This window comes from Pleurodeles waltl, chromosome 7 (assembly GCF_031143425.1).
Source record: "Pleurodeles waltl isolate 20211129_DDA chromosome 7, aPleWal1.hap1.20221129, whole genome shotgun sequence".
Taxonomy (NCBI): domain Eukaryota; kingdom Metazoa; phylum Chordata; class Amphibia; order Caudata; family Salamandridae; genus Pleurodeles; species Pleurodeles waltl.
Window position 1 is genome coordinate 289055824 of NC_090446.1, and position 14460 is coordinate 289070283.

The 14460-nt window shown below is 42.1% G+C and overlaps 1 protein-coding gene across 1 annotated transcript in view; it reads right to left on the minus strand.

Annotated features, from left to right (window-relative positions):
* The window catches only part of LOC138246872 (protein-glutamine gamma-glutamyltransferase E-like), a 206287-nt gene extending 192233 nt beyond the window's left edge, over nucleotides 1–14054 (minus strand). Inside the window, exons 1-2 of the mRNA XM_069201623.1 lie at nucleotides 14001–14054; nucleotides 13226–13303 (exon numbers count right to left, since the gene is read on the minus strand). Coding sequence (XP_069057724.1) covers nucleotides 13226–13303; nucleotides 14001–14054 — 132 coding nt within the window. The remainder of the gene's footprint in view (nucleotides 1–13225; nucleotides 13304–14000) is intronic.
* Between the last annotated feature and the right edge of the window lie 406 nt (nucleotides 14055–14460).

Below are 14460 nucleotides of genomic sequence, written 5' to 3' on the forward strand. Positions count from 1 at the left end.
CAGAGGTCCCGGTGCAGAGCAGCAGCAACTTCCTGAGCTCCTGTTCCGGAGGCCTACTTTGATCTTCCAGGCCTTTGCCCTTCATTACATTGGTGATCCTTGATCAGGGCGGTAAGACGGAGGTCGGGCTGGGCCCCCGGTCCCGTTTTCGAAGGCATTCGAGTTCTTGGGTCTAATTTTCATGTTGAGAGATTTTACCTTGTGCGTGTGAATGTGCTCTTGGTTTTTCTGGCATTTACATGTTGATATTCGAATCGGCAAAGCGCTATTCATTCCACGTGTTTAACTCTTGATATTCATTGTGCGCTACCATTTCTTGGCAGTTACATGGTGGCATTCGAATCGGCAAGATGCGCAATTCATTCCTCGTGTTTAACTCTTGATATTCATTGTGCGCTATAATTTCTTGGCAGTTACATGGTGGCATTTGAATCGGCAAGAGCGCGATTCATTCCTCGTGTTTAACTCTTGATATTTAGTGTGCACTACCATTTCCTGGCAGTTACATGGTGGCATTCGAATCGGCAAGACGCGCAATTCATTCCTTGTGTTTAACCCTTGATACTCATTGTGCGCAACCATTTCTTGCCATTTACATGGTGGCGTTCGAATCGACAAGACGCGCAATTCATTTTCCTTGCATTTAACTCTTGATACGCATTGTGCACAAGCATTTCTTGGCAATTACATGGTGACATTTGAATCAGCAAGACGCACGATTCATTCCTTAGGTTTAAGTCTTGATACGCATTGTGCGCAAGCATTTCTTGGCATTTACATGTTGACATTTGAATCGGCAAGAGGCGTCATTCATTCCTTGTGTTTAACTCTTGATACTCATTGTGCGCAACCATTTCTTGGCATTTACAAGGAGACATTCGAATCGGCAAGACGTACAATATACTCCTGCAATTAAAACTTGATGCTTCAGATCGCTTGCAGTGTGCGTGATCATTTCATGGCATTTGCATATTCTTGTTGAAATCAGCAATGTGCGCGATTCATGTTTCTGCATTTAAAAATAAGTGTTAAAATTCTAGATGTTACATTATATGTGCATAATAAGTCCCTTAATACAACTCCTATTGTGTTCCAGAAAAAAATCAGATTATTTTCTTGTCCTCATGCAAAAAGACCATGTTTGATTTTAAAAACATCATTCTAGAGGGTTCTTATATTTCTAGTCAATGTGTAACATTTCATTAATAGGTTCATTGAGAAGTTGTATTAAACATTCTTGATTCGTTCCCAGGTAACCAGACGTCTTGAGGCCTAGTTATTTAGTCCATGCTTAAGTTATCCATGGTTACAGTATGACAATCATTAGAATCATAGTCTAGTAAAGATTAATATGATATAATCTTGCTATTGTGTGTTTTAACCTTTTGCTTCCTACAAGTCTCCTTCCCAGCTGTTCCCTACCTAATCCCCTTTTCCCCACTTGGACTCTCTTAGACTCTGTGACATTCTAATCAGAGTATTGGAGCTGTCTTGTGGTGGACATGTTGGGAACGTGCGCAGACCCCGAGGATCTGGTGACTCTGACAGACCCTAAATAGCCCTGAAAGGGGGATTGGTCAGCTACACAGGTAAGCACCTATCAGGGGAGGGCTCTAACATTGCCTGCTGGCACTGGCCACTAAGTTGCTCCCAGAGTGCCCTGCCAACTTGGAATCCAAGATGGCAAAATCCAGGGACACGCTGGAGGAGCTCTGAGCGCCACTCCTGGGGTGGTGATGGACAGGGGAGTGGTCACTCCCCTTTCCTTTGTCCAGTTTCACACCAGAGCAGGGACTGGGGGTCCTTGAACCTTTTTAGACTGGATTATGCAAGGGTTATACAAAGCATTTCCAGAGGCTCTGAAAGCCTACCCTTCCCATGCCTGTAACACCGATTTCCAAAGGTGAGAGGGTGTAACACCCCTCTCCCAAAGGAAATTCTTTGTACTGCCTTCCTGGGCTCGAGCTGGTTGAGCAATAGGAGGACAGAAACCTGTCTGTGAGGTGGCACTACCTGGGGCTGTGTGGAAAACCTCGAGAGGCTGGTATGGTAGTACTGGGGGTCCTCTGTGGAGCCCCCAGAATGCATAAAATCACACAACCAATGCTAGAATTAGCACTGAGGTATAATTCCAAGATGTTAGACACCTTTTATGACCATATTCAGAGTTACCATTGTGAGGCTGGACATAGGTATTGACCTATGTCCAGTAAACGCTTAAAATGGCATCCCCGCACTCACAAGGTCCAGGAAAATAGTCCTGGATGACGAGGGGGCACGTCTGCTAGTGCAGAGGTTCCCTCACACTGAGGTACTCTGCATTTAGCCTTTAGGGCTGGACGGCCTGACATATAGGTTACTTATAAGTGACCTGGTGCAGAGTAAACAGCAGTGAAAGGGTGCATTGTTTTCACACAGGCTGCAATGGCAGTCCTGTAGAAGCCTTTGTATGGGCTCCCTATGGCTGGCAAAATAAATGCTGCAGCCCATAGGGATCCACTGGAACCCCAAAGCCCTGGGTACCTATATACCATATAATAGGGACTAATAAGGGGGCATCAGTATGCCAATTATGAGTGGGATACTGTGTTAACAGTATCTAACAACCAAATTTAGTGGGGAGAGAGCATGAGCACCGGTGACCTGGTTAGCAGGATCCCAGTGACACAGTCCAACACACTGACAAACGGCCAAAAAATGAGGGTAACCATGCTAGAAAGAGGCTACTTTCTCACATGGAGCATGACTGTCTCAATTTAATTGAACTATGCACCAAGCCGAGCCCAGATATACGAGATGAGCCACCACCTGAAACTGATGTTGTGCTATGTGTTAATGGCTCGTGTTTACGGGACAACGTAGGAAGCCTGAGAGCTGTCTCTGCAGTCTGCATAAATTTCAGGAGTTGTTGACACTTCCTGGCTTCAAGGAATATTTTCTGCACAAGTAGCTGAAATAATTGCTTGTTTACTAGACCATGTTGTGTTTCAGACCAGCTGAAACTGACAGGTTTTACTAATAGTACGGCTTTGGAGTGTTTCATGACTTCATACAGTTATGGTCCCAAAAGGGGTTCCTGACGTCTTCCAGATCTCCGGTCTATAATAGTAAGCAAGTGAGGAACCTCCTTGAAACATTACAGTTTCCTGAACAGGTTTCAGTCGTCAATTGCCCTGCACACCATCGTGGAAATGATCATGTAAGTTTGGGTAACAATTATGCTGATGAGGTCTCAAAGTATTTTAGTCACAATGTCTGTACCTTTAAGGGGGAATATACAAAATTAGAGAATGGATGAGATCAACTATTTGTTAACAACTGCAGACACATGGGAAGAAGTAAAGAGACTTCAGGAAGAAGTATCAGAGGAAGAACTACAGAGTTGGGTAAGCCCAGGCTGTGTCAAGAGAGGTGATAACATTTGGGTTCCAACGGATAGAATACCAGTGTTGCCGAATAGCTTACCTGACCAGAAGGTCTTATCCACTGCTTTGGCTTTCTGACTTCTCTAGAATCAGATAGCGGGCTCATTTTAATAATGAGGTCCTGAGATTGTTGTGTGCAGCATTACAAGTGTAACAGAGACTACCTTACAGTTAGAGTCCTGAGGCTTCGGGTCTTGTTGAATGGGCGAATGGGATATTGAAATCCAGATTGGCCAAAGTGTGTGCTTCGATAACTTTGAAATGGCCTGTTGCTTTTTACATCTTGTGTCAATGAGTCTTCACAGTGCTCCTGATCAGAAAACGTGATTGTCTCCCCATAAGATCATCATGGGCAGAGCTATGAGATTGCCAGCTATTATTGCATATGCACTTGTGAACGTTGCAGATGATATTGGTCCTTGATTATTTCAAAGGGCTAGCTGACTTGTTGCCTTCTGTGTCTCATTAGGCTGGAACAGCCACAGCCCCTCCACATCAGGAACAGTGCCATGACTTCAGTCCAGGAAAATGGGTCTTGGTAAAGAAACACATAAGCAAAAGATGTTTGGAGACTCATTGGCATGGGTCATATCAAATCATCTTGGTAACCACAACAGCAATTAAATGTGGAGGTCTACCTAACTTGATCCATCCTTCCCATACTTGCCAAGCTGAGTGTCCCATTGATGTGGCAGCACTTGTTCCAGAAGTGTTGGTGGTGACAGAGAGATAATAGGAGCAGGTTAGTCAAGCTGTTGGGGAGTAAACAGAGCCTGAAACAGCACATGTTCAGTCTGAGGGGGTTCTGGAGAGATTAACGGTCGAAGCTAGGACAGGATAGCCTTGTCCTGTAGTGGTGAATGAGTCAACATCGAATTCAGACCTTGACGAAGGACCTAGTACTTTGAGGAAGCAAGTGGAAAATGGAGACTAGTGGCCCAGAAGACAAGAAAGGGAAAAGCTGAGCCTGCCTAAAGAGTGTGTGCATCAGACGAATCCTGTTAATAGTGAGGACTCTGATCTTAGTGAAAGTGAGAAGGAAGGACTAACGCTCAGGAGGTCAAAGAGAATAAGAATTCCCTGTTGGAAAAACTCTTTACCTGAATAGACCTATTTAGCTGCAGATGATGAAGATAGAACATTTTGGAGTTTTGGGAACTGAACCTCCTTGAACTGAGCATTGTGCTTGAATTTTATTTTGAGATAGCTGTGCTGCAAGAGTGATTATTAGTGAATAGGAATTGCGCATATTTTAGAGACTTCACATTAATTTTGTTTGGGAATCAAGAAGAGTACGAGGCCGGAGGCATAGGTGAAGGAGCGTAAGGTTGTCATTTAGAAGAACACAGAGTAGGGCTATAGAAAACTCACAGAGACCTTGCAAATAAATTTGTTGTTTATCATTTGGACTTTGTTTTGGCGCTTTGCACAGGTAGAACTTGACAGAGGAAACTCTGCTGCATTTCACTCTAAAGATCTGATTTTAGAGCAATCATGGCAGCTAATCAAATCTGTAGATGCAGGTGTACATTAGGTGCAATTTTGCTTGTTTCCCTTGTAGTACTAATCATTTCATTGATAGTAGCATTTTCCCCACCCCTTCTGCAATAAATGAGTAATCGTCTAGTGTTCCCCCACAAACACTAAGGACCTCATTATGAGAATGGCAGTCCTGGGACCGCCAGACTCGCAGTGGCTGGCGGACTGCCACGGTTGTGGCGGTCTGCCTGCCATATTATAAACATGGCAGAGCCGCCATGTTCGAAATACTGCCACCGCCAGGCTGTCGCCAGCCAGCAGCCTGAGGATCTTGGCATTTGTAATCCTCCAGGGTAGGACTGCATGCAGCGCCACCCTTGGGATTATGAGTCCCCTTCTGCTAGTCTTTTCTTGCTGGTATACACTGCTAGTAAAAAGCTTGCGGAATGGGTGACTCGGGCCCCCTTGGGGTCCCTGCACTGCCCATGCACTTTGCATGGGCAGTGCAGGGGCCCCCATGCACAGCCCCATCATGCATTTCACTTTGCGAATTACGGGCAGTTAAATGCGCAATGGGTGCTGCTGCACCCACCACACCGCTACATTGGCACTGGCTCCATTAGGAGTCAGCGTCAATTTAAAGGCCCTGTTTCCAGCTTGGCCGGAGGCGCAAACACTGGTTCCGCTCACCGGCCCTGCGAGAAAATGATAATAGAGCCGGCGGGGACTTCCCCGCACTGGCGGTCAAGTAGCGGCAATGAGTTCTGCGGGTGGCGGTGCCGCCAGCCGAACTCATAATGACCCACTAAATTCTGAAGATCGTGGTTTATTTAGACTAGATTATATGGCTTTGCACATTGATGATTCTAGAGGAGATTACTCTGCACATGTATATTTCAGATGCTTTATGAGTACATCTAAACTAAGGGCACAAGGGATTGCTATGTTTGTACGAAAGTACCTGCTACTGTTTCAGAAGTCATCTTTTATCATCACATTCCTTTGACATATGGTGTTCTTGTAAGCTTTTGTTGAGTATATTCTATGGACAGGGTAGATTTCAATATTATTGTTCCAAATTCTAATTTGGTTCTTTAAGAAGTTCCTGTGTTAATACATCTGAATAAGAATCAATTTTTAAAGGTGCAGAATTAGCAGGAAAATATTTTGAATCTCTTAAGCCACTAGACACTACATATGCAAACAGACATAATTTAATTTGTTCAGTGACAGATGAAAAGAAGACATTTTTTAATCTAGTGGAGGACAGACAGAGGGATCTAGAGTCCAAATCTGAAGCAGATAAAGATTTTAGGAAACACCATAGGGGGAATAGAGAGGGAATGGAACACCAAGTAAAAGTAAACCCACCAGCATTACCTCTAGGTTTGCAAATAAGGGAAAACTGTGCATTTACATTGATCAGAGTTACGGGGATGCATTATTTATAGGGAAGACTGAATGTTAACATACCTTTAATGTTAGAGGAAATAATGAATTATTTCTAGATGGCAAGGGTCATGTGATTCCTGGAGTAGATTACATTTGTGGACAGTATGCGTATTTCAGGCTGCCCAAAGGATGGCATGGTATATGTTATTTTGGTATAGTTTTTCTGAAGATTTACCATGTGGTGCATTGTAATGATCCTGTATGGGATACAAAACCCAAAGCTAGGGGAGGTGTTAGTGCTGGAGAGGTAGTAGGATATATTTTTGCTGTATTTATCTCTCCTGCAGGAGTGATTCTGAATGTTTTGAAGATTAGAAAGCTGTCCACCATTGTGGATAAATTGGCGACTAGTACAGCATATTCTTTGTTACTTGTAAATACAGTAATCATAGTGGGAAGACCTATGGTTTTGCAGAACAGACTTTCTTTAGACCTTCTTCTCACAAAAGAGGTTGGAGTCTGCTGGAAGCTAAAAGTTTATCAATACTGTACTTACATCCCAGACAAAAGTAAGGATTTGGAGAAGTATGTCCAGAACATTTCTGGGTTGACTAAGGATTTAAAGGAGTTGGAAACAACAGGTGCTAATGGAGATGAATTTGGTGCTGTAGGCAGCTGGTTTGGAAATGTAGGAAGTGGAGTAGTGGGTTTTGTTTTTAAGCCATTGTTGGTTATTGCCATATGTGCAATAGTTCTAATTGTGGGTTTCAAAATCAAACAGAAAATGAAGGTTAAGCAGGCCAAGAAGAGAAAGAGGGTGGATGTTGAGCTGGAGGAGGATCAGTTTAAATATTATGATGAAATTAAGCCTCTAGAAGTGTCTAGACAGAAACTGGTGAAAACAACAAAGGGTTAGACAGGATTTTAGCATGATTGTGATGTCTTAATTCAGTGGTTCCCAAACTCTTTGACTTCTGTGGTCCCCCACTTTGTTGTCAGTACTGGAACGAACCCAGGGACCCCCACTGAATCATTATTGGAATTCCCCCCCCCCTCCAATGAGTCATTACTGAAAACTTGGGACCTAATCTGTTAATATTATTACATTTTCTAAGCAGTCACAGTCCCCCTGAGGAGGCTTCATGGACCCCAAGAACCACTGACCTAATTAATCATTAGAGGGGGATTGAGAACACATAACTTTGGCTGTGTCCTTTTGCATTGCAGGAGTTACATAAAAATGTAATCAACAACAAAAATATTCTTTGCCTTAACATTACTAATTCTAAGTGGAGCATCTAAACATATTACTGCAGGTGCACTCACAGTAGATTATTATATGTGTGTTCTAATGGTGATTTTATTATCTTGAATTGTTATACGTGTGCACATTTATATGTACTGTTTATCAAATATTATGGTGAACTTGCATGTTATCATGTTTATTCATAATTATGTTACAATTATAATTGAAGATGCATGTATAATCATGTATTTTGAATGTGCTTTGAAATGCCGTATCATGTTACCTTAACACAAAGGCTAGGAAAGTTGATTTGTGTGCCTAAGCTTCAACGTGAGTTTGCTCGCTTTGCAAAATTATTTATTTGCAGGTGCGCCAGTCTAAGACTAAAGTTAAGGAAAGGCATTTTGTGTATCTGAGATAGTAGGATACAGGAGGATCTCAGGGTTGTCCGGATGTTTGATTCGTGCGATGAAAGGAAGATGTACATTTACTGGTGTTGGAGACGTGGATTTGTTGAAGGTTTGGTAAGGTTTAATTGATGTTCATTTAGTTACACAAGAGCAGATTCCCTTTACCCTTCAGCGAGAGCAGATTCCCCTGAGACCTGGAGGGGTATAGACTGCTCTAATTTATCTTGTTGAGGGGGCTTTGTGCTACACCTTTCTAGTAGAACTTCTACTGAGGTGTCTGTTATGCTGACATTTTCCTTTTATTTCCCTCATTTCTTATATGTCCTGAGAGAGAATTAAGATTTTGCTACAGCTTAGATAGAATATTTAGATTAAATTGTTTTTTCAAATGATTAGGCAAGCGGACTGTGGCTTGTATACCGATCACCATATTCTTTCTCTTATCTTTTATATTGCTGCAACCAAGATACTTGTTTGTCTTATGCTTGTACGATTTAACTTAATTCAACACTTAACTTCACCTTCGGTGATTCTGTAATTATATAGCACGTTTTTGAGACTCATCTACTTAAGTTTGGCCTTAAACCTCTAATAAATAAAGTAACTAAAGGATTTATTTTATGACCAAACAAGTTACACTGTTAAATGATTTGAATTGCTGATTTTAACTTCCTTAACCCCTTGGGAGTCCTAAAAAGGTCTGTCAAAAGTAGAGAAACACGAAAATGGGACAGGAGTGTCATCACACCCATGTCGGAGATTGGGAATAGCAGTAAATGTCACAATATAAATTTAAGGCTCAAAACCTAATCACTCCAAAGATTGCTCTATTTAATTAATCATATGGAATGAATCAATTCACCTGAATAAGTCAGGTTTTCATGCTACAATTACAATTACATTTTGAGTGAATGAAAACACAGATTGGCCTGATGCGCTACAAAAAAGTCATCAAAATACCTGTGGGGACTTTTATATATCACAACCTGAACATACTTTTATGTTTGTTTTTTCATTCACATAATTTCTTTCTTTATTTTCCACTGCAGGATAAACATTTTCCCCATGTAGACAGACCTACCACAGCTCACTACAAAACCTGTGGGAGATCTATTGCCCTTTCCATTTAGGAAGAGACATTACCCCATCTCTTTTCAGGAGTAAATCTCTTCCCGTTTCCAGAATGTGAAGGGCTCTGATTGCAGTTTGTGAATCTCCACAAACTTGCATGTTTGTGGGTGTTTTTAAACATCCAGGAAAACTATCAGGGAGCCAAAAGCAGCCAATGAAAAAAAAATTCAAAGCAGCGTTGCTCCCTTTTTCCTTGGTCAGGGCTGGTTTCAGCGCTAGTGGCCCCTGGTACCAGAATCTTTTTTTGGTGCCCTCTCCCCCCCCCCCCAATGATCTCCTTCTTCACAGATTCCATGACTACCACCCCTCAAAGTGACCCTCATCTCTCCATAGCCCCATCTCACAAGCTTTTCATTTGTTTTATAGCACTACTCATACCATTGTAAGATGTTGAAGCACTTTACATCACACACACACATACACACACACACACACACTATACAGAGACACAAAATCATGCATGTGTAAATCACTGTATAGAAAATGTTACCTAAGACTAGGAGCGTTATAGGTGAAGACTCACATTTCATCCATAATGTATTTTCAACTGTAACCTGTGTCAATCAGGCTCATACTTTTGAAGAGATAGAAGATCCAGTGTGCAATTCCTAAGTTCAGTGCCAATCTAAACATTCCACTTCAAACTGGGACCTCAAGGAGTAAATGCAATTGTGTGGCATAATATAAATCGCTTGATGATAAGAAATAAAATATACCCCTGTTGGTTCATTGCTTAGCTGCTTTTCTCCCAAAGATCGTAAGAGAGTTGAGAATAAAATAATTGGAAAGGGTGCTAAGCAAATCTGAAGTAATAAACAATGATACAGAGAGTTTCAATCAGTAAATTTAATTTTAAGAAAAAATTAAAGCAGGTATTGTCTTTCTAGGGCCATATTATCAAAAGTGTTCATGGGGCACAATGAGCATGTGCACCTGCTTTTTGCACCCTTGTGGCTCTTTAGTATTACAGAAAGGGGCCACAGACTATTGTGTGGCCCCCAACTGTAATACAGATGGCATATGTAATATTATGAAATACATTACATTTTTAGTACTTTTTTCATTCTCAAAAGAAGTGTGTTTTTTTTTTATTAAACATCTCAAACTGAATATAGTATAATAAAGCTTTTCAGACCTAAGAAATAGCCACTATCAAAACAGGTCAATGGAGTTTTCTCTGAGGGTCGTCCTCCACGTGCAGCATGTCAAATCATGTCCTGGTATCACAAGAAAGATTTCCCATCTCTTGGAAAGATTTCCCATCTCTTGTCCTTCCACCATCCCCTCAGTAGCTGCTAAATCTCTCTCGAGCATTACCCACAAATATTTGTATTTTTCTTGTTTGCCTACTTAGGTGTTTTATATGCTGCAGTTTGGGAAGGTGAACTCCTTAGCAAATTGCTCTCTTTGCCTAATAAGGTCCAAAGACGTTTGTTTGCAGTAAATGTGCAAGGTGGAAATTATATACAATATTTTTTCATTATTTAATGTCTCAAAGTGCAAATTAATTTGGTGGACTGCTGTAATGAGTGCATTTAAAATCTACTCATCGTATAAATGCCAAACCGCATTCACAGCCAGCATTTTGCAACGCTTTCACAATATTGCTCCACACCCATAACTTTAGTAGGTCACTTGCTTCGCCTAAGGGTATTAAGATCTTGTGCAAGATCTCTTTGAATTAGAGCCGAAACAGATTGTGAAATAGAAAGCAGCAAGTTTCAGCAGCAGCACTTTCGTAATGTCTTCACTTTATGCCATATATAAGCCAGTAGTGCAGCTAGTGTTTAAAGGCCCCCGTGCAAGTAAGGAACTGTCCCTAGCTGCCATTTAAATTGTAATTTCCCGCATTACTCGGGGTTAAATGGGCCACTCAAGCCACTGCACCTGCTGCTCCAATGAAAGCTCAGCCCATGAGAAAAACACTAAAACAAATAAACAAATATGTAAATAAATAAGTAATTAATTGAATAATTTCCAGGGGCTATGTTTTCCCTTTCCAGTCTCATATACTCTTTTGGGGGTCCTCTTTCCTTTAATTATCGCACCTCTGACACTGCTCCTGTGGAATACCAGTTGTCATTTCTGAAGTTATCAAGAGAACAGTCTCAGTTGAATGAACGTCCTGTCAGAGCCCTGTGAAGGAAAGTGAAGGTTCTATGACAGAAGATGCCAGAGTGGTCTTATCCTAAACATGTGCTCTCAAGCAGGGAATAGCTATGTGCCTGTTTTTAAACAACTACACTGTCTAAAAAGCATGCATTGAACACTGGATTTGTCTAAATGACTGCATGAGCTGCACAGACCTTAGCTCGGAATCAGAGGTAGACAACCAGGGCTGGACAGAGGGAACCATAAGGAGCCCTGGCAACAATGCTCAAACCCACCCCGCTCCCTTCATCTCATTGTGCTATACCTATCTTTTCATCCAATCTCTCTCTCCCCTATTCTCCTCTCTTTCCTTCTCTGATGACTTTCTCTCTACTTTCACCTTCTCTCGCTTCTTCCCTCCCTCTCTCTTGTCGCCTCCCTGTGCCTGCTGAAATGAACCCTGGGTAGCTGGGTAATGTGTGAGAGGCACCATAGGCGACCATGGGCTTTCAAAACAAGCCACCTGGGCCTCTCTCCAGCCCACTGAGGAAATGCCCGGTGGTAAAAAAGAAAGGCCTGTGCAGCCCTAGTAGCAACCACTTCTCGCTGATTCCGTGCTATGTAGTTTGCTGCTCATGCACTATCCCGGAGACATTCAAAGTTAAATTCAACTACTTTTGACAGTGCCCATCTGAACGCTGTTTTTGCTTCAGTTCAGATCGTATTCAGCAAACGAAAAAGAGGAGGAAGCCATTATTGCTTCAAAGTTTTAATTTTGCAAGTATTATTTAATATAGAAGCATTGTATCGGGGCAGCTTACATTCTCTGGTAGAGAGAAAGGTATTTTGGGTTGAATGAATTCCTTTGAAAGAAGAAACATTTCCCTCTGCAGATTAGAGAAAGAATGACTCAAGGCGAAAATAAGAGGTTTCCAATGAAGAATGTGGGATAAACAAACTTCCAAGAAGGAAAAATTACTCCCCAAAAATGGAAGCACTAACAGCAGAGAACAATGATACTCAGTACAAAAAATGTAATTAAACTGAAAGCCAGTACTGTGACGCAAAAAAGTGTCTCAGTTAAAAAAAAGTATGCCTACGTGAACAGCGAAGCCATTTAGCATCTTTCAATGGGAAAAACAGCATCTGGGCGTAGGGTATCTCTAACCAGATGGGGCGATAAGGTGATGGAGCCTCCCAGGTCAGATGGGGTGCCTATTAGGGTAGAAAAGAACTACTTTGCGAATGAAAGAGGTCTTTGAGGACACGGGTGAAAGTCATAAGTAAGAAGGATGCTGCAGATATCACCAGGTGCTCCTTGGTTTTCCTTGCACAAACACGGTAGGCCTATGCTACTGGTCATGAAGATAGACACAGGAACAGGAAGTAAAGGGGGCTCTTATGGACCTGTTTGTTTCTCTAGTTTCCAGATATTTCTCCTTACATGCATCTGCAGTAAGGAGACAAGAGTTGGACACGTTTTGAAAACCCTGGGATGTCTTGGTAGTCAAAGAGTTTTCTTTTCTTTTTTTTATATCAAGGGGATGTTACCCAAAGGGCATTACCGTGCATTACACGAGCAGCAGATTAAAATACACTCTGATCTTAGGCAAGGGCCCATTAAGTCATTCACTTAGAATCACAAGACGTTGAGCCAAGAACAGATCTCGAACCTGGTTCCCCAGTTCACAGTCAGCAGGTTCTGGGCGTTAGGTCACACCCACAAAAAAAACAATGCATGGTGTCACTTTTGCTACCCTTGGCTTGTGGTGAATTGATATCTTTAGGTCTTGAACGGACAGAGAAGTGACAACAACTAAACTAAAATGAAACATATAACAGCCATCACTGTCAAATGGGACTACCCCTCAGCCACCCTCAGCTACCCATTGGTTTGTAATCAGTGTTCTGTTTTTTTTCAAGGGTCCTGCTCTACTAAGATCCATGTGCTGGCCTTAGCAATCTGTGGGTCCTACAGCTGGTAAGCAGCCCAGCCTAGAAAGGCTAATTTGGTAACTCATAAAGTAAATCTGTGATACAATCCGACTCACCTCCCATGTCTCCCTTCTGCCTCGCGCTGGCGCTTGTCTGCTTAGGGAGTAGAAGTGAGATTCTGCACTGCACTTGAGCTCATTGATTTAAATAACCCGAAGCTGAGACCTCTCGTTGCAATCAGAAGATTTATGGTGTTGATGAGCTGGGCGTGTCACTGAACGGGTGCCCGTTAACTGGCACACACTACAGCGAACAAAAATTTGCTTAGCGTTTGACTTGCTTTTCTCTTGCAGGCTACTGAATACCACTTGCTGAAGTCTATGAAAGGACGGTGGTTCTAGGCTCAAACCATGGCACTCAGTTTATTCAGTAGCAGAGAAGACATAAAAGGTAACTCTGAGGTTTCAAGAGGTGCTAAACCAACCCCAACTCACAATGATTTGGGGCAGTTTTTGCGGGGTCCTAGTTTACAATTTACTTTATGATCTCTGCACCTCAGAATAAGAGCATTAGCAAAGCAAATAAGTCATGCTTATTGTTAGAAAAACTGATTTGGAAAGAGTGCTGTCATGGTGACAAGTTGTTCTAAAATACAAATCCCATAGTGAAGTAAAATTTTGCACTACAAAAATTGATATAGAGCAAAAGGAGCACATAGGCTGCGATGAGTTGAGTTATAGAGGGGAAAGTCATGTACGGGGGACAGTAAGTGAGGGAGTCCAGGGTATCTACTTTCTGACACAAAAGACATTTCGAGTTGGGAAGGTGCCCTTTTCAGTGTAAACATCAACTTGTGCTGCTTTGCTCCAAATGGAATGAAGAGCGAGTTACTTGGATGGTATTTGGGCAGATTAACACAGGCACTTGATTCACACAGGCAACCATAGTTTTTTGATGCAAAGCCAATCTATTAAAATAGACAGGCCAGACTTTTCATAACAAAAATATAGGGCCAGATTTACAAGGCCCTTGTGCCTCCTTGTGACACATTAGCGTCATTTGTTTTATGCTAATGTGGTGTTAGGTAGGCATTTCTAATGCACCATATTTACAAAGTGGTGCAATGCTAGCATTGTGTCACTTTGTAATCCCTTGCCCCACATTATTTTTGTGTGAGGTGTGATGTATGCAAGGGGGCGTTCCCCCCAGGGAAGCCACAAAAAATGGCGCAGTGAAATCTACAAGATTTCACTGAGTCATTTTTTCCGTCACCTTTAATGCCTGCACATTGCAGGAGTTAAAGTCACTGGCCCTCCTAGTGCTTTGCTGGACTAGCACCATAATTAATGGC